At 39.8% G+C, this 20,392-nt stretch overlaps 1 protein-coding gene across 3 annotated transcripts in view; it reads left to right on the top strand.

The window, feature by feature from the left end:
• Nucleotides 1–20,392, top strand: part of CNKSR1 (connector enhancer of kinase suppressor of Ras 1) — a 44,350-nt gene that overhangs the window by 10,080 nt on the left and 13,878 nt on the right. For 2 of the 3 annotated variants that reach the window (XM_072137071.1, XM_072137072.1), the window contains exons 6-11: nucleotides 151–267; nucleotides 4,384–4,443; nucleotides 6,842–6,910; nucleotides 10,033–10,590; nucleotides 18,190–18,242; nucleotides 20,157–20,266. In XM_072137071.1, the coding sequence (XP_071993172.1) occupies nucleotides 151–267; nucleotides 4,384–4,443; nucleotides 6,842–6,910; nucleotides 10,033–10,590; nucleotides 18,190–18,242; nucleotides 20,157–20,266 (967 nt within the window). The remainder of the gene's footprint in view (nucleotides 1–150; nucleotides 268–4,383; nucleotides 4,444–6,841; nucleotides 6,911–10,032; nucleotides 10,591–18,189; nucleotides 18,243–20,156; nucleotides 20,267–20,392) is intronic. The other variant, XM_072137073.1, reaches the window with a different exon arrangement.

Raw genomic sequence — 20,392 nt, 5'->3', positions numbered from 1 at the left:
AAACTGGCAAATATGTTATATTTCCCAATTGTACCTGTGTCATGCCCTCTACCTTTTAGCCATCTGTAAACTTTATCTGCCGCTCATTCCTGCTATTTTTTTTACCACTGTCTTTTTTTTTTTTCATTGATAACTGTAGTTTTTTTTCAGTGTGAAAATATTTGTGGAATATGTAGGAGTATTCTGAACTGCAGCCCAGAGAATCTCCTTAGTCAGACAGCAGCACTTGAGCTGGTGCAGATTTATCCAGAGTCTTCAACCAGTTTGGTAAGCAAAGGGGTGTTTGGGGGACGGTGGCTGTATACAGATATCATAGACCTTAGTACAAGTGTTGACTGTTTTTCACATTTCATTAGCACAAAGGAATATAAGAAACACTGTAGTATTTGTATTGACCAGTCTGTTATTTTGCGCATCCTACACAAAGTGACATTCACTGAAATCTCTTCTGAATTCTGTCTCAGTCTCCCAATAAGTTCTGGTACTTACAGATAGCGCAGTATATACTTCACTCTGCCCTAAGCATTAAAGGGGTATTCCCACAAAGACAAGTTTCTTATATGTACTCGGTATAACAAAATAACACTTTCTCTAATTCACTGTTATTAACAAAAATGCAGCATTTCACAGATATAAGTCCAACCTTTCTCTATCAGTCCTGGTGTACACAATTTCAGTTGCCCCTAGACACGACCCTGTAACTTCTGACTAGGATGCGGACCGCTATCTTGGATTCCTGTGTGACAGTTGTGTTTGCTGAGTTTCTGTGTCTTTCTGTTCTGAGCCTGTAGCCACACCCCCTGCAATGCCTGCACGGAGCATGCAGGCATTCACTGATTCACTTCCTGCCAGCACATTGTGTTAGAGAAGCTGCAAGCTACAAGGAGATAAGTGATGCAGGCACATATCTGTGAGAACAAAGATTTAGCACTGCTGACCGTGTAAATGTCTGTCAGCCTCTGTCAGTTATGCCTCTGTAATAGGCATCTCATCATCTCTGATCTGTCTCATCTCTCTCCTTCTATGTGTCAGTACAATGTCAGAAGCTAGATGAAAGTGCATATACACATGTACCCTGATAATCTAACCACATTGTCACCCCACAGAACTAGAGAGATCATAATGTGTCTGCTTAGAGAGTCCCCATCCACATCCTGGGATTTTGCATTGAGCAGCCTAGAGGCTGATAGGAGCTAAAACAGCAATAACACTAAAATTGTAAAGTAAGGGGTTAAAATGATCTTTATTGTGTAAACATCACTAAGGGATTGAAATGTGAGGGTTTTTTGGAAAACCTCTTTAAGCCTGAATATGCCGTTATTTATAATGAACAATTATTATGATTGAGAGTTTTTCTAAATCGTACAAGTAAAGAACTCTCTTATGGATATTCCTGAATTAATGAACATGTAAAACCTACCCCTAAAGACTAATAACACTTGTGACCTCCATCCTAGAGGTTATGACCACCTTGAACCCCACTCCCATATATTATAACCTCCTCTGCCCCCACTCTATATGCTTTTACTTACCTGTGCACATACTGCTATACATTATGGCAACCCTCTGTCCCTAATCCTAAAGGCTACTAAATACTATGAACCACTTTATTCTGTCAAGTTTTGTTTTTGTTCACACAACCTCAGATTCTCTAATACTCATAACAGTCACAGGTGAGCTCAGGAGAAGAAATCAGACCAAACTACATAAGGTATAATATCTCAACTTCTGCAAACTGCTAGGCAGATGTGATACTTTATTCATGTAACAAAGGATTTTTACAGAAACCCTCAGTGGGCTGGACCTAGCGTGGTTAGCTAAAGATAAGAAGTAATGTCCATAGTTCATTGGTTAGTAAATTATAATATGATAATCTCAGAAACTAAGGCTGTCTCTTCTTGTAGTGGGCAGTATCGTTATTTAGCCAAGGCCACATTCTTTCACTGCACAGGGCTCTGTTATCAATCTTAATCCATAGTCTGGCCTCATCTTAGTTTTCAGCATTTAGCAAGTATATGAAAAATAAAAACATTTTCATTAAACATATAACAATACTTCACAATTCCACTCCTCATATTACTGTGAATCTTTAGGTCACCTGTCCTATAGTTTCACACAGTCTGGCAGAAAAATAGATATTCCTTAGTCACTTACCCTTATACCTTATGGCAATTACAGCCCTTTTTCACAGAAGTAGTGCAGTGGTATTTATGCAAATATGTTTTCCAGGATGGGATAAGGAAAGCATTGCCTCTTTTGCTCTTTGTAATGCTGTCCACTTAACATCGATCATGACTTTCAGGTAGCCTAATGACATGATGCGGGATTAAATCCAAACCAGTAAATATATTCCAGAAAGAAGAGCTTCGCAACTATAGCAATGTATTGGTCTGTGTGTTCTAGGAAATTAAGAGTTCTACTTACGGAGACTTTGCAAATGAAGGCTTTCATGCAGGTGTGTGAAGATTTACAGCCATTGATGCTCCACTAGGGAATTGTGGGAAATATTCACATATGCAGTGTACCACACCCACAATCTGTACCTGTAACAGTAGGGGGAGGAGTGGTTGTTCAGTTGGTAGGTGGGTTGAAAACGGCTTTGGCGAGACGTGCTGCTAAAAAGAGAATAATGGAGACCAATGGGGAGAGCTGAGAGTGCGAGAGAAGATTAGCCAGGTGCTTTCCACCAAAACAAAGGTAGCTCTACTGTAAGTGGGAAAACCTCACCCCAACTGAACTTCAGTATATTGGGTGGCAGAGTGTTATTAGTCCTCTGCACCCCATCTTTCTTGGATTCAAAGGGGAAGATGTACAAGGACCTCTGGATTATTCTAGGAACCACACATAGTAGTCTTTGGCTCAACCTAGATACTTAAATTGAAAGCTCCTTATGTCACAGGGAGAGCAGAGACTCCTATACCATTGGGAAAACCAGGTTTACCTTATTACAGAGCTTACCAGCCTCCCACTCGTAGTGACAAACTGGGGTTTTAGGAAGCCATTGATCTCTCCCCCCACAAGCGCAGTAACTCATTTAAAGAGGACCTGTTACCCTAAAAAAACGCACTGGAGCTGCTTAATAAAGCAGCTTCTAGCGCTACCCCATTTTTAGCAGTGTTAAATTCCTAGCTTTATCGGAACTCTCTGATAAAGCTGGAAAACAATGCAGCGCCATAGCCTCGGAACGCTGGACCAAGCTTACAGCAGTCCAGCGTATTCATGAGGGGGCGGTCCAAAGCTCTGCTTCTTCCCCGAACCACCCCTATCACACTATAGGCCGGCGGGGACTGCCGCTCTTCATGCACCAGTTACTGCCTCCTCGGACTGCCCCCTCATGAATACGCCAGACCGCTGTAAGTTTGTTCCTTGCTCCTCCTCATTGTCTCCCTGTTGTCTGGTCCTGCACCTCACCATCAAGGACCATCCTGCTGGCTAGCAGTATCAGTGGCTCACCTAGGGGGAACTACAGGTCCAAACTGCTGACCGCTACAAAGCCCTCATGTCCATCTGAAACCGTGACAGGTCAGTGAGTAAGGCTGTGGTGCACCACAAAGCTCAGCCACAGGTTACCACACCACTCTCATTCTGCAGCTCCTTGTATCCTATCAACCCAGAGTGCAGCGCTATATACACTGTAGAGAGGAGCCTAAACACCTATAGATTTTGCTACTACTACCAACATCTTCCTCCTTCTCTGTCCCTCTAACTCGCTTTCACACCCCGGCACGCTGCAAATATGCTTTCCAGAATGGGATAAGCTACGTTGTACACTGTACTGAACATATGTAACCAAAGTGAAACGGTGCTGTGACACTAGTGGTTTTAATGTCTTCAGCATATATGCACCATTTTGGTACAAAACTTGCATAAACCTCACAAATTTGTTGCAAATAGTACTTATGTTTTTCCTAAACCAGGAGGGGACGTGAGGGCATTTTGAGCCTAAACTTGAACTTTTTGAAAAGACAAATTTTACTTTTCAACTTCAACCAGATTTATCAAGTGAATCCATATATACCTGGCATATTAGTGAAGTGTGTTGGAATAAGCTGCAAAAAAAGTCAAATTTTCAGCTGTTGCAATATTTGTGAGACATTTTGAAGAACAAATAATGGCGTAACTACATTACCCCTGGTTACTCCCAATGTACAAACAGAATGGATCACATCTAATGGAGGGGTGTGTAATTGCAGTTTTGTGTTTTCAAAGTGTCTCAAAATTGTAGTATCTTATACTTTGTGTCAAATTTTTAGGCTTTTTGAGTGAGTGTGTAGGATCTTCAATTACTTTCTGTAGTCCCTAGTGTTCCTCTGCCATTCTTTTTAATTTTTTTTTTTTTTTTAAATACAGATCATACTAAAATATATTTTGCTTCTATTTTAGGGTATTGAATTTAAGTCCACCTCTTCTGGACAACATTTTGTTTGCCGGATAGCACCAGAGGTTAGTATGATCAGCTCTCCTGTACCTTATTCTCATTTCAGCCCTTTCTTTGTTTTTATTTTTTACAATAAAATGTGTTTTAAAATCTATAACTCATAATGGTGGGTTAACTCATATTGGTGGATTCAGTTAAGTAAGGAACAAAATGTACAGCATAGAACAATGACATATATGGCAAGAAGTATATATGTTACAAGAGGTATGTTACAAGAGTTACATGTCATACATAACTGGCTTGAGGAGCCCTTACAACAAATCAATACACAATCAAATAAGAAACAATCTTTTAATTACAAAGAAATGAACGGAAGGAGAGTGGAGAAGAAGATAATCCTGGTTGGTAACTGGACCTGGAGAGATTGCCGAGTGGATGCACTTTGGGAAGAGTATGCTCATTTTTTATTTCTTTTCTTGGTGAATTCTCAAGTTTTGGTACATACAACTACACACACACACACACACACACACACTTTTCTTCTGATGTCGCGTACACCTGTACCTGCATGTTTTGAACTGGGGTGTAATCATTCATACAGTATACTGCTTCCCTGTAGGGTGTTATAGGAATGGTTGAGTGACAGGCCTGGGAGCCTTGCACATGGCCCTTATGCTTTCCAATGATTTTGGGGGGTACCTGAGCAGTGCCAATATTGCTTGAATCCATCTACTATGCTGTTGTGTAGCATTCAACTGAGGCATTTAATGGGTTAACCGTGGACCCTCTCCAGTGATTTTTCGCTATACACCCTAAACCACACTGCTAGTTGCATAGTGTAGTGAGAAGTAATTTACAGCTGATGGCATGCTTCAAGTTACTCTGATCCCGAGCAACCTACATAGGATTCCTAGTAGTCTCATAGCAGCTGTTTTTCTAAGTCAGCTTACCCATGATGTATAATTGTTTGGTGAGCATGGATGAGATACCCTATCTCATCTACGCTCACCAAACAATTATACATCGTGTGTAAGCTGACTTAGAAATACAGCTGCTATGAGACTATTATGAACAGCGTTTTGGACCGCCCCCTCATGAATACACCTGACCGCTTACAGCTTGGTCCGCAGTTTTCAATTGTACAGCGCTGAAGTGTTCGGAGGTTTCCGATAATGCTAGCAGTTTAACACTGCGGCATATGCTGTAGCACTAGGAGCTGTTTACTTAAGTAAGTTTTTTGAGGTGACAGGTACTCCTTAAGTTGGCCTTGCACTAGTACTTTCTCATGAATACAGGCAGTCCCCGGGTTACATACAAGATAGGTTCTGTAAGTTAGTATGTTAAGTTGAGTTTGAGTCAGAACCGTATACTTTATTATTGTAACCCCAGTCAAAATTTTTTTGGTCTCTCTGACAATTGGATTTTAAAAATGTTAGATTGTCATAAGAACCGGGATAAACAATAAAGCTTAATTACAGACACCTGTGATAACTGTTATAGATGATTATTGTAGCCTAGGACTAAAGTACAGTAAATTACCAAAATCCAGAGGTCCGTTTGTAACTAGGGGTCGTATGTAAGTCAGGTGTTCTTAAGTAGGGGACCGCCTGTATATAGCAATTTGCATATACTGAGATGCCTTATGAAAACATGCGATTATGAATTGTTTTGTGATGTGGTGATGAATTAGATGGATTCGGGAACAATTTATTTTGTGTTGTAATGAGTCTTTTAGATTATGTTCTTTAATAAAAAGAGCTATATTTTTATTCATGTTGTGTTGGACCGGTTTACACCCGTATGTCTTTGGTAATGTGTTGGATTGTTAATGGAGTGGGTTCAAATAAGAAGGACAAATGTTATTTTCTTGTTTTGTGCTGACAATTTGGTTTGCCCTGTGTAATGTAATGCCTAGCAGCCTCCCCTCAGTAATGAAATGCCCCACACAGCACTCCTCCAATAAAGAAATGCTCCATGCACTGCCCCAAACCCCCCTCCCCCGGGATGAAATCCACTGAAGCAGGGGGCTGAAGCAGCCCCTTAGTATTGAAATGCCATGCAGCCCCTCGTTGTGTGTAAAACAATATACTTCAGCAGCAGCAGTGCATCATAGTGTGTGTCGGCGGGATGAACGCATCGGCACGTCTCTGCCCTCTCTGTTAGAAGTGAAGAAAAGAGGAGCTGTGGGAAGCATCAGAAGGTGAGTATGTAAGTTTGTTTTTTTTCACTCGTGTTTTGTTTTGCGTGTACACAAGTGTATACGGTAATGAAAGAGGATTACGATGAAAAGAACCTACATGAAAAACAGCTAAATAATCAAACGTGTATGTGGTGACTCGTCTTGGGAGGTGAAGCTTTCCTTGGTTTCTTTTTTTTTTTTTCATTTAGTTTTTCAATAATACTACTGCCATCATTTTACTCTTTTTAAACTGCTGTAAGTAATAATGTCCCTTTGATACTTAGTCTCCAGCACAACGATGTGGCCAGATCTTTCCAGGAGATGAAATTATTCAAGTGAATGACCAAGTTGTGGTAAGTGGTAAACTCTCAAGTCTTTCAGAAAATATGGCTTCTAGCAGGTCTATTCCTGTTGTATGATTAATTTGGGTCTGCTGATTTCATGTGTTGAACCGTTGGACTTTTCAATGACTAGGTTCCTGATCTTTATCTGTATAAGACCATGGCATATTGCTATCATCCGGTCCCCTGCTGCCTGCCTTGACCAACCACCAGTTTCCTGATGCTTATTGCTTATACAGTACAGTGTCTGGCCTGACCTTTGATTGACCCAGATTATTCCATTGCCTGAGTACCGAACAGCTCCTATCTACACATGGGCCACCGCTGGTACAGACCTTGCAATTTAGGCCTGAAAACATGAAAACCAAAGTCCAGCAGTAACACCCAAAGTCAAACAGGTTGGATAACACACTGGTTTCACACTTGGTTTCTTGTTTCGCCTCCTCTCGCTTGGATACAAAGGGAGATGTGTTTGGGCATTGATGAATACAAGTTCCTTATGGGTATCCTGGGAGCACAATTTCCCACTGATGTTGCAACAAGGCCTGTAGATACTGCACAAGAATGTATTAACCCCTTAACACACCAGTAGATGTGTCCTGGGCGGCAGTGATTTAACCCCTTACTGACATGTAATGTAATAGTTTGTCGCATGATGGCTGCGGGTATATGGAGAGGTCTCACGAGCTGAGCCCTCTCCATACAAGGTAGGCATTTGCTATGTATTGCAGCAAGCACCCGCCGGTAACACCGGTGGTCAGTGCGGGCACCGATCGCGGGTGTTAACCATGTAAATGCCTTGGGCAAAGCTGCTGGAGGCATTTAAATCCCAGTGGCTTGTGGGCTCTGCCATATTGGGTAAGATTGCTGCCACGTGGGGGGTGAGGGCGGTTGCCATGAAAGCCTCTTGTCATATGAAGACCCGAGGCTGTCTTGTTTTAACTCGTTTATTATAATGTGCGAATTGCACATTGTAATAAATGATGTATTGATCCTACCGTATACTGCCATGCTACAAGATGGCAGTACAGGGGGATTTAGCACAACAACCTAGGGTTAAAGTACCCGAGGGGGTCTGAAAAATAAAATTGTATTTAAAAAAAACTAAGAATTTAAATCGTCCCTCTTTCCCTAGAACTGATATAAATAAACTGTAAAAATCATAAATATTTTAGGTATTGCTGTGTCCCAAAATGTCCAATCTATCAAAATATAATGACGGTTATCACCGGCATTTAGCCCTGTTACACAAAAATAGTGCCCAAAGTTGAAAATACCCCTTTTTTGCTATTTCGAAAATTATAACAAATTCTATAAAATTGATTAAAAGGCCTTACAGTTCTTTAAAATGGTAGCATTGAAAATGTCATTAAAAGTCACAAAAATGACACCACACACCGCTTCGTACACTGGAATATGAAAAAGTTATTAGCGCCAGAAGATGGCAAAATGATTTTTTTTTTTTTTTTTTTTTATGTAAAGCTGGTTTCAATTTTTGTAAATGTATGGAAACATTATAAAACCTAAATTTGGTATCCCTTTGATCATACCGATCGTAAGAATAAAGAAGACATGTTCTTTGGGGCCCACAGTGAAAGCCGTAAAATCCCAGCCCACAAGAAAACGGCTCAAATGCATTTTTCACCAACTTCACTGCATTTGGAATTTTTATTTGCAATATTCCCATGGAATATTAAAGGTTGTCACTATGAAGTGCAATTTGTTACGCAGAAAACAAGCCCTTACACAGCTCTCTACGTGGAAAATTTTAAAGTTATGGATTTTTGAAGGTGGGGAGATGGTCACTAAATATAATAGTGTCAGTCCGTAGCGGTCCAGTTTCATATTCAGGTCATATATATTATTTATATATATATATATTATTTTTTTTATAAGATCAATAATCAGGTTACATGGAAGCTCTACAGAGTAGGAAGGGGGAGTGAGCTGCTTGAAAATGAAGATTACAATTCTCATTCTCCTAACAAAGTACACTAATTATTTCCTAAGTTTTTTGAAAAATTAGGTACGCTTTAAGGTGGCCATACACAGTAAATGAATTGAAACTGATGTTTTTCAGATGCAACCATACATATTTTTGTCTATCAGGCGTTTGATTTTTGATGGCACTGTGTAGCAGATAAACCTTTGTTTCTGAGAATGTTCTGAGGAAGAATAAAATTTTTTTTTACAAGAATAATATTTTTTTTCATCCATTTTTAAAAATTAAACATCTGATTTTTCCTTTCAGATGATTGGCCTGGTGGACAATACATTAAGTTTGTTTTTTATTTTCCATTTCCATGAACTTAATTGAGTTTTGGCAATCTTTTAAATGTTGTCATTTCTAAATTACAGTCCAGTTGTGGCTTGGAATCATGTACAGGCAGTCCCCGGGTTACGTACAAGATAGGTTCTTTGGGTTTGTCCTTAAGTTGAATTTGTATGCAAGTCGGACCTGTATACTTTATAATTGTAACTCTGCAGATTTTTTTTTGGTCTATGTGACAATTGTATTTTAAAAATGTTGGATTGTCATAAGAATCAGGATTACCAATAAAACTTAATTACAGACACCTTTGATAACTGTTATAGCTGCTTATTGTAGCATAGGGCTAAAGTACAGTAAATTACCAATTACCATAGGTCCGTTTGTAACTAGGGGTCATCTGTAAGTCGGGTGCCTTAAGTAGGGGATCACCTGTACTTAATTTATTTCTTTTTTTAGCTTACAAATGGTTTTATTAAAGCACACAAAATATGAGGCTGTACAATCCCTCACAGCTATCGTCGGATATTGAGACACCCCTCTCTGGGGAGGGAGGGGGGGGGGGTGGAGGGTTTTGTATGTATGTATGTATGTATGTATTTATTTTCTTTCTTGTGCTTTTATAAAAAAAAGTTTGAAAATCTTAATAAAACCTACTTGATTTAAAAAATACACATTCCACACATAGCCACATAACAAATACTACCACACAAACAAAAAAATAGGCAGTTGGGGGGTGGTATTTATTTATTTTTGAACTGTGCTGATCTTTTTGACAATTTGATCACCTAAAAGTGTTGTTTTTCTATTGTATTAGAAAGTATGATTCTTTGATATTAAATTGAGCAATGTATTTTGTGCCTAGGTTGGATGGACACAGAAGAACCTGGTTCTAAAACTACAGGAAAGATCAGACTGTGTGGATATTGTTTTTAAGAAAGTAACCATCGCCCAATCTCAGTCTTCCGTATCTCTAACTGAAAAGAAAGTCTGTGGAATCTTCAAGACTCCTTCATCACGCAGTTTACCAGGCTCGCCACTTACTACTGATGCACCTTTGTCTCCAACTCTACTGCATGGCACCTCCTTGATAACCCATAAAAACATTCTGCCAGTGTACAGTGCACCCACTGTATTAATATCTTCAGCGACAGAAGCTAAAGTTGCCTCTCCCTCCAGTGAAAACTTGCCTGAAGTAAATCTGCATCAGTGTGAGTTTTTCTCACAGAGCCATCATACCTGGCCAAGTTCTGGTACTTCATCCCATTCTTTGCCTCCTGTCTCTGTTATTTTCAACTCGACGTCTATTCAACCAAGTTCTGAACAGATACTCCTCCCAAATACAATGTCATCAACCATATATGCCAAAACTCTTACTCCTATTTCAAACATTTCTCTAGAACTGAATGCTCAAGATTTGCAGGTAAGAAAAGATTTAACAGTATTATAGTATTACAACCATAGTCTAAGTCAAGATAATTGTCCTATGTAACTAAAAACCTTTTGCTGTGCTATAATGGATGGACCAACGGTGTCCAAAAGATCCCATGAACTACAAAGGGGTCAATTGAGTTTTCAAGAAAACCCCACTGCACTACCAGACCCCTCAGAGTATGACATTCCCTCATATGTCTTATATATTGAATCTTTTTGTTAACTGATTAACAACATAGTTTCCAAAGTCATATGCAGATTAACTGACAAGATCTGCATTTAGATCCTGAAGAGTGACAGTCATTACAGTTGCCTATATTTCAGGCTCTGTCCTACCTGGAACCAATTTGCTTAATATCATACTAAAGCCAGGAAACACACCTTTCAAATCTAATCGGTTCTGTGAGCTGAAGGAAGTGAAAGGCTCCTCATCAGCATCTTTCATTCCCAACACTGTCTGTATTTCCGTTTCTGTAGTGTACAGAACATATGATTTGAATGATGACTCCTTTACATTGACACCAGAACGATGGTTCTTGCTTCTATAATACCCAGAATAGGGTGTTTGAAATAACTCTCTGCCTTTTAACCTCTTAAAATGTCTCATCTCAGCCAAAAGTTAAATCTTTTCAGCTCATTTGTTTTTATAGGTAAACGTGCAAGATTTAAAAGGGTTGCCCAATTTCAGCAAATAATGGTTTGTGAAGTGAAATGTTATACAATTTTCCAATCTACTTTCTGTAATAAGTTTTCACTGTTTTGTAGATCTCTGCTTAACCCCTTAACGACCAGGCCCGTTTTTTGTTTCAGCATTTCCATTTTTCACTCCCCGCCTTCATAAATCTTCAAAAAAACTGGTGCCCAGGCTTGATGAAAGCAGTGACATCCTTGTGGCATATACAGGACTTGCAATAAAATGTAATTTAAGAACCAATCATTACTTTGAAATTTCTAGGCTTAAAGGGAAGCTGTTGCCCCATTTTCACTAATACAGCTATTGACAAGTTCCCATAGAGCCCTATTTACTACCGAACAACCTTCTAAAAAGTGTTTATCTCCGATACCCATAAATAATCTTTATAACCTTGCATACAGTCAAATCTAGAGGGTGTCGAGGGGGCATGAATCCTACAACTCCTTCACATGTCATTATTGCTGAATGCTGAGAAGAAGTTGCAGGATTCAGCCCAAGGAGGCCACGACACACTCCACACCCTCTAGATTTGGCTGTGTATGCAAGGCAACAATTTTTAGCTAAAAGGTGTTAGTCAGTTAATAGGGCTCTATGCAAACCTGCCACAAGCTGTAGTTGTGAAAATGTGGTGACGGGTTCCCTTTAAATAACAACTAAATAATGAATGCATTTCTAATTAATCCTGGACCTTTGATGTCTTTATCACTTTTTACAAAGACGCCTCCCTATGATCAGACCAGCCCTTAAAAAGACCAATTTTCGGTGCAGAAATTCTTTTTATTTTTTAGTTTTTGTGCCTTTCTTTTGTACCTCATACTATTTTTTTCATAATAAACCTTGTTCTGATCTTCATTCCTTTGAATGTGGTCAGTTGGCAGAGACTATTTTTTGACTATTATTCAAAGAACCTGTTTTCCAACTTCCTTCTTTGCCCTATTGTATAATATAGGAGAGTGAGTAAGCCTCTTTGGCACATTGTTAAGTGTGGCTGGGGGTGTGATTCATAACTGAACATATATAGCATGAACTATATGACACACAGGGGCAGATTTATAAGGTTAGACAGTGCAGAGTTAGACTATTCTTAGTCTTATTCTGCCCCCGAATAATAAGTGTCTAATGCTGGATGATAAATCTATCCTAGTATAAGACTGTCTAGTTGTTCTTCACCATTCCTATTAGTTGGCTTACTTTACGCCAGAAAGTTAGGACACAATTCTGTCGGTTAAGCAGTATTTGTGGTGCACAAACCTTTTGGTTGCGAGGCTATGTCCCCTTTTTTAGGCCACGCCCCTTTTGTCGAACTAGTCGTAGGAGAAAACTGTCTAAAACCCTTTATAAATATGGCGCAGACAGGTTTTTTTTTTTAGTGCAAACTACGACAAAATTATGTTGTGAACAGATTAATAAATCTCCCCCATTGTGTTGAACTGACACAAGTGCTTGGCTCATGTTTTGGATCTTTCTCCATCTTAACAAACTGTGACCTCTCTGATCAGCATTAGTGGGACAGGATTTCGGTTTCTATTTGTAAACGGGAAGGTTTCCAGAGCCAGTTAACTCCTTAAGGACATAGCCACTAAAGATAGTGTTTTTTTTTTTTTCCCTACATGTTGTACTTCATTTTAGTGGTAAATTTTGGCTGGAGAGTTTTGGGTTTTATTTACAAAAAAAAAGAAAAATTTATGAATTTTTTTTTTTTTAATTTGCCATTGTCAAAATTCGAAATCATTGCGTTTTCAGGCAGATAGATTTACCACCTAAATAAATTGCTGAATAACATTTCCCATATGTCTACTTTACATTTTCATAATTTTTGAAATTATCTGAATAATTTATTTTGATGTCACGCGGCTTACAAATTGAATAGCGATTTTCCATTTTTTCAGAATTGACTATTTTGGGGGTTAAATACAGTTTTGAATGAAATTTTACATATTTAGCATCAAAAACCCCTATATAATCTACCTATTTTCAAATCTGCACCCCTCAAACTATCAGAAACTGCTTTTAGGAAGATTGTTAACCTTTTGAGATCTTCATAGTAATGAAATCAAAATGGAGGTGAAATTCAGAATGGTCAAATTGTACCGGTTATACGTTCATTTAGCCCTAAAATTTACACATTTTAAAAAGATAAAATCCACCATACAATTTGTTCTACAATTTCTCAGAAGTACAGAGACCCCCCACATGTGGCCGTGACTTGTTTTATGGGCGGACGGTAAGCCACAGAAGGGAAGGAGCGCCCTGCAGCTGCCAGGATTTTAGCTTCCTCATTGGCCCCTTCCTAGGCTTTAAAATTTTAGCTTTTTCGTTATTGGGGCCATGTGACGGCATTTTCTTTTGCGGGACGAGATGCGTTTTCCAGTGTTACCATTTTGGGAATGGTTTCCCCTGTTTTTTTGTGGGCAGGAGTAGAAAATAATAAATTATGTACTGGATTTTTTCCTTTTTTTTTCATGTTATCTTTATTCTATGCGTCGATACGATTACGGGGATACCATGCATGAATATTTTTTCTTAAATTTTACAAAATTTGTTAAATAAAACCCTAATGTGGGAAAAATTTATCATTTTTGCATTGCCGTCTTCCAAGTGGCATAACATTTTAACTTTTGTGGCTGATGACTTGTTGTACACTTTGCAACAGTATTCTTGAGTACATATGTTTTTTGATCACTTTTTATTGTATTTTTTTGTGGGATTTTTGGCAAGTTTTTAACAGTTTATTTTTATTTATCAAATCGCCTCACAAGTTATAAACTGTGCTGTGTACATCACTCTTTAAGCATGCTTGTCACTAGGAATGTTATTTTTAGCTGGTGACAGGTTCCAATAGCCCAAGCTATGTTGATTTTAAAAATTATTTTAGAAATCATTTTGGTAGTTTGTAATAGTTTATTTTACATTACCTGGCTCCCTGCCAGCAGTGTTTGATGAGTCCCAAGGAGGGGAGGCATTTTCACCTGCAGCCTGTGTGCGATTCAAGCATTCTTTCCACCTCACGATCTCCCTCCCCTGCCTGCTCATCAAATATGACAGGAAGAGGGGAGGGAGTTGGATGAGTTTGCAGGAGAGTAGACTGACACAGGCACACACGGGTTGCAGCTGCCCCCTATCTGTGGACTTGCCACACACTGCTGGGAGGGAGCCAGGTAATGTAAAATAAACTAATCTAAAATACTAGAATGATTCAAAATGCTATCAAAAACATTATTAAAATCGGCATAACAATAGGCTATTGCAGGGGTCTCAAACTCAATTTACCTGGGGGCCGCTGGAGGTAGATTCTGGGTAAGGCTGGGCCGCATCAAGTTTTCCACACAAAATGCGCTTACAAAATATCATTATTCAGATTCAAATGTCATGGCGTCTCCCAGCGCAAGGAAAGCCCCATGCTGGGAGACGTGTTCTCTCTATGAACGCGTCCTGTGCACCGAGGGGTCCCAAGCTCCTACCGCACTGAGCCCAGGACACTCCATCCCCCCCTCCCCCCCGGTACTTGCCTCCCATCGAAGAAGATGAAGTCGCCGCTCTGACCTGCACCAAGTGCGTTCAGAGCGGCGACTTCATCTTCTTCAAGTACCGGAGGGAAGGGGATTAACCGGTTACGGGCCCTTTCCTGTTTTTTCATGTCCATTTTTCACTCCCCACCTTCAAAAATCTATAACTTTTTTATTTTTCCATGTACAGAGCTGTGTGATGGCTTGTTTTCTGCGTAACAAATTGCACTTCATAGTGATGGTATTTAATATTCCATGCCATGTACTTGGAAGCGGGAAAAAAATTCCAAATGCAATGAAAATGATGAAAAAAACGCATTTGTGCCATTTTCTTGTGGGCTTGGATATTACGTCTTTCACTGAGCGCCCCAAATGACATGTCTACTTTATTCTTTGGGTCGGTACGATTAAGGGGATACCAAATTTGTTATAGGTTTATAATGTTTTTTACAAAAATTAAAACCTCCTGTACAAAAATTTTTTTTTTGATTTTGCCAACTTCTGGCGCTAATAACTTTTTCATACTTTGGTGTACGGAGCTGTGGGTGGTGTCATTTTTTGCGAAATTTGATAATATTTTCAATGATATCATTTTTAGGACTGTACGACCTTTTGATCACTTTTTATAGATTTTTTATATTTTTCAAAATGGCAAAAAAGTGCCATTTTCGACTTTGGGCGCTATTTTCCGTTACGGGGTTAAACGCATTGAAAAAAAGGTTATCATATTTTGATAGATCGGGCATTTTCGGACGCGTCGATACCTGATGTGTTTATGATTTTTACTGTTTATTTATATTTATGTCAGTTCTAGGGAAAGGGGGGTGATTTGAAATTTTAGGTTTTTTTATTATCATTTTTTTAACTTTTTTGTATTTTTATTTATACTATTTTTCAGACTCCCTAGGGTACTTTAACCCTAGGTTGTCTGATCGATCCTATCATATACTGCCATACTACAGTATGGCAATATATGGGGATTTTCCTCCTCATTCATTACATTACACGGGGAGCGGCGATCCCAGGTAAGATGGCGGCGCCCATGCGCCGCTATCTGTTTGAGGCTGCCGGCAGCTTTGCCGGCAGCCCACGCTGTAAAAACACCCGCGATCGGTGCTAGCACCGATCGCGGGTGTTACCGGTAAGCCTTTGCTGCAATATGCAGCAAAGACTTACCGGCTATGGAGGTGGGGGCCGCAAAATATTGTCCCGCGGGCCGCAGTTGGCCCGCGGGCCGCGAGTTTGAGCCCCCGGGGCTATTGGAACCTGTCACCAGCTAAAAATGACATTCCTTGTGAAAGGCACTCCAGATTTACCAATAATTTGTAATTTTTGTGGAAATTCAGTTCTTAATCTTTACGTAAATTTGCTTGTGTTTAGCTCCTTAGCTGCTGTTTTCTTTCAATGACATCCAGTCCACAAAGGACTGTATTTTCCTCTAGACATTGGCATGTGAGGGGCGTTCACTTGCTGATAAGTCGTTCCACAAAGAGCTCATGGGACTGTTGCTTGTGGCCTGAGAAACTACACGTGTCGTGTGCAGATAAGCTTAATGTCATACATTTCATAAAAGCAGGCCAAAGCTGATAACCTAGACAGCAACCTATATTGTCTACTTTCTGCTTTGGCCGCAGGAAGAATTTCTGAGTTAACTGGCTTTACTTGTGTTCACATAATTTGTGTTCACATAATTGTGCACTCCAGAATAGGGTTTTGTGACTTTTTGGGTCAATACACCTAAATCTTATGACATCCTACATTTTTACACCACAGTTTTAAAAGTGAAGATGGCCATATTGAGCCTATCAAACTTATGTATACCAAATTTATCAAATGTGATGTTTTAAAAATTTTAGTCGTACTTTACTAAGAGCTGTATATAAAAAGTGGAGACTTTTCTCAGCGCTGAAGTGTTTGACTTGAAGATGTTGTAAAGGTAGGTTGCACTAATTTTTTTCTGGAAGAGTAATAATACTCCTCTTTCCATTTTCGAGGAGTATAATATTGTCAGAAATACTCCATAGGAGTTTAAAATGTTCACGTCCGATATATCAGATGCTGAGCGCAGTGACTTAACGTTCAGCGTCCGATATATCGGACGCGAGCGCTACTCACATTTAGGACGTCACCATTGACAGGGTGACACGTCGGTGGGAGGTGTCTGCATAGCTATCCGACACCCCACGGATGACATCACAGGAACGATCTGATTGGTCCTGTGACGTTGATTGTCGCCATTGGCCAATCGATTCAGATTGGCAAATGGCAGCAATCTGTGACACTGGGGGGCTGATCTTGCTAGCCGAACGGTCTCTAACAGTGCCATTTTGGTGTTGGAGTTGTTAGGGAGAGTTCTGCTAGTGATCTGTCCCTTTTACTGTACCCCAAAACACTCGATTAAACCCCCCAATTGTACGTTAACCCTATTCCCCACAACTGCACTATTCAGTGCGATCTGTTAGGAGTTGGAGGAGTAGTGGAGTGGAGGTCCCGGGAGTTCGGCTGGAGGTCCCGGGAGTTCGGCTGGAGGTCCCGGGAGTTCGGCTGGAGGTCCCGGGAGTTCGGCTGGAGGTCCCGGGGCTTCCGTTTTTTTTATTGTACTGTTTCTTCAGGAGCTTCTCAATCACACTGTGGCACCACAAAACATTTGAAATTGGCCTGCCAAAAACCCAATAGCACTAACTCTGGATTCTGGACATCGCTGTGAGACGAAACAGCAGTTGACATCCACATGTCTGGTATTGCTATACTCGGAAGAAGCAGGGCAAAAAATTTGGGATGTATATTTGCCACACCTTCCTTCTGAATGTGTCCATTTTAGGGCTGAATGAGAAAAATCATAATAAAAAATTTAAATTTTTAAATTTTCAATCCATTTTTGCTTCCTGAAAAATATTTAAAGGGTTAACAGACTTCTAAAATGCTGATTTGAATAGGTTGAGATGTTAGGTTCATAAAATGGTGTCACTTGTGGGGGTATATAGTACAAAAGCCTCTGTAAGCCACTTCAAAACTGAATTGGTCACCAAAAATGTCGCATTTTTCAAATTTCAAGAAAAAAAAAAGTTGCTACTAAAACTTGAAACCACCTCACATCCGTAAAAAAAAATGGCAACGTAAAAGAAAATTATGGAAATAAAAAGACCAATGGCAAAAGGTTTCTAAATTCAATTCAAAAAATTAGGAAAAATGTGAAAAAAATTACATTTTTGCACTGCAGGTGTCATGGGCTTTTACAATCTGTCTTCAGTGAAAAATTAGGTCCCTGGTGACAAGTTCCCTTTAACTGTGTTTTCCCACTCTGTTGGAATGAGCTTTAGAAATACATTTTAGTTTCTTCTTTGGATTGTGTGTGTGTGTGTTTAGTTTTCACTGTCTCTCTTTTCAGGACATCCCCCGTCCAAGGAGTGGGTCAGACTCCAGTTCTAAATCCACAATCAGGTAGGGAAAAGGAGTAGCAATCCTAGAAATTATTTTCAGAATTTGCTGTTGAATCATTCTAAACCGCAGACCTATATTTTCTCATCACTTAAGCTGCCACCTCCACCAGTGTTAGAATCAGCTGGGAGCATGTAGTAGAAAAACATATAGTGATTTCTAGCATTCCTTAGTTCCTGGTGAGGACTAACTAGGTGCACAATAGAAGATACCTCAGTCTTCTGAAGCTATCACATCATCTGAATATGTGCAAACCACACTCAATATATCTACAATAGTTTTCCTTTTTATCATATTTCAGCATGCAAACCAATTAGCATATTCATCTTATATCAGTGATGGCGAACCTTTTAGAGACCCAGTGCCCAAACTACAACCAAGACCCACTTATTTATTGCAAAGTGCCAACACAGAAATTTAATTTGTGGTTTATACTCCCTGCTGTCATCAGCACCCTGAGGAAACCAATAAAGCAGAAAATAGAATTTGGATGATCATTGTAACTTCCCTCCAGGTTCCCATAAACAGGAAGAATTGTCAGGGCCGGAGCAGGAGCTACAATGATAATCTAGATCTGCCCACACCTTTCTACTCCTCCAGTAGTCCCACGTAGCTCTGTCACTTGAAAATATCTCTGTGCCCAGCAAGTCCTGGACTGTCTGGGACTAGAGGAAGGTACGTGATGGCCTGAGTGCCCACAGAAAGGGCTCAGAGTGCCACCTCTGGCACCCGTGCCATAGGTCCGCCACCACTGTCTTATATCATGTTATGATAGCATAATAGTTCCTAGACAATATTGATACAAAGTATATACGTTTTCCTTTTCCTGCGTGTGTTAGGCATTGAGATCCCACTACAAGATCCAAAAGTTTTGGAGGTGTAGCTCCTTCAGGCATCCCATAAAACTCAGCGGAGTGCAGGAAAAACTTCTATCCCCATCAGCTCCATATTGATTGACAGTGCACATGTACATATGGCCAAAGGGCTACATCACTTACTTAAAGGAAATCTACTGTCAAAATCAAGCATGATAAACCAGAGGCACATATTTTTAAATATTTTATATTTGTTATATTTATAAATTGATATTTGTTATCCATGGCCCTCTTCTTTGTAAATTCAACTTTTGAAATTATACTAATGAAGGGCTGCCATGGCGGTTGAGTGGGAGGGTGGGGAGGGCTCTCTGTACTGTAAACCTCTGAATCTGCAGCACAAAGTGAGACAGTGTGACAGCCTGTAAAGCTAAATCACAGAGGGGATAAGGTTGCCCTTCATGCTCAATAGGATCATTTTAATAGTTCATTTTAGAAGTAAGGAGGTCATTGATAACAAATATAAGAATATTTCCACAGTCACCATGCCTATATAATCCTTATTTCTTTGACTTGGAAGCACCAAACAGGCAGAGCAGCTCCACAAGACATGGCAGGTGCAGTATGCCGAAGAGCACTATTAGGCATGGTGGATACAGTACGCTGAAGAGCACACCATGTCACGTGCCTGCCATGCATCATGTAATGCGCCGGCCATGCCTAGTGGAGCTACTCTGCCAGTTTGGTACGTCCCAGTGAACCATTCTGGCTGTAAGCCAAAGAGAATAAGGTCAGTATGTACCCGATTACTGCCCTACTTAAGGTTAAGACAGGGGCTTGCTGTCTACTGCTCCAAATGTAAATCTGGATTGATATTTTAAATGCACACTGTGTTGTAATGTTTCCTTTGTGCATCACAAAGTAATCCTGTGTGCCAATTTGTGGCTGTAAATTTGTTTAGTTAATTATTAGCTATCAATAACTTTGTTAAAATGTTGTATTGAACTGGTTTTATGAAGAAAATGTTATCTGAATTGATATTTGTCAGGTCTTTTCTATTTATGTAAATGTCAGAGGTTCTTTTTACTTTTTATATTTTAAGCCTTATATCTGTGCCCTTATCTCCTGGAGTACTGAGGTCTTCAGCATCTGAAAATAATCTTGTAACCAGAGCTACAGTTCCTCAAAAAGAAGAACTCCAAGAGCGTGAAGGTGAGCAGTAGCATTTTTACCTGCTGAATTCATTCACAATGGAGCTGAACTGCAATACCAGCCACAAACTCTTGAATAGATGTGTCACTGTGTGTGTTGGGGGGATGGCCTGGTGCTAACATAACG

This window comes from Engystomops pustulosus, chromosome 2 (genome assembly GCF_040894005.1).
Source record: "Engystomops pustulosus chromosome 2, aEngPut4.maternal, whole genome shotgun sequence".
NCBI lineage: Eukaryota > Metazoa > Chordata > Amphibia > Anura > Leptodactylidae > Engystomops > Engystomops pustulosus.
The sequence above is the reverse complement of the archived record's forward strand: the minus strand, read 5'-3'. Positions and strand labels throughout refer to the sequence as shown.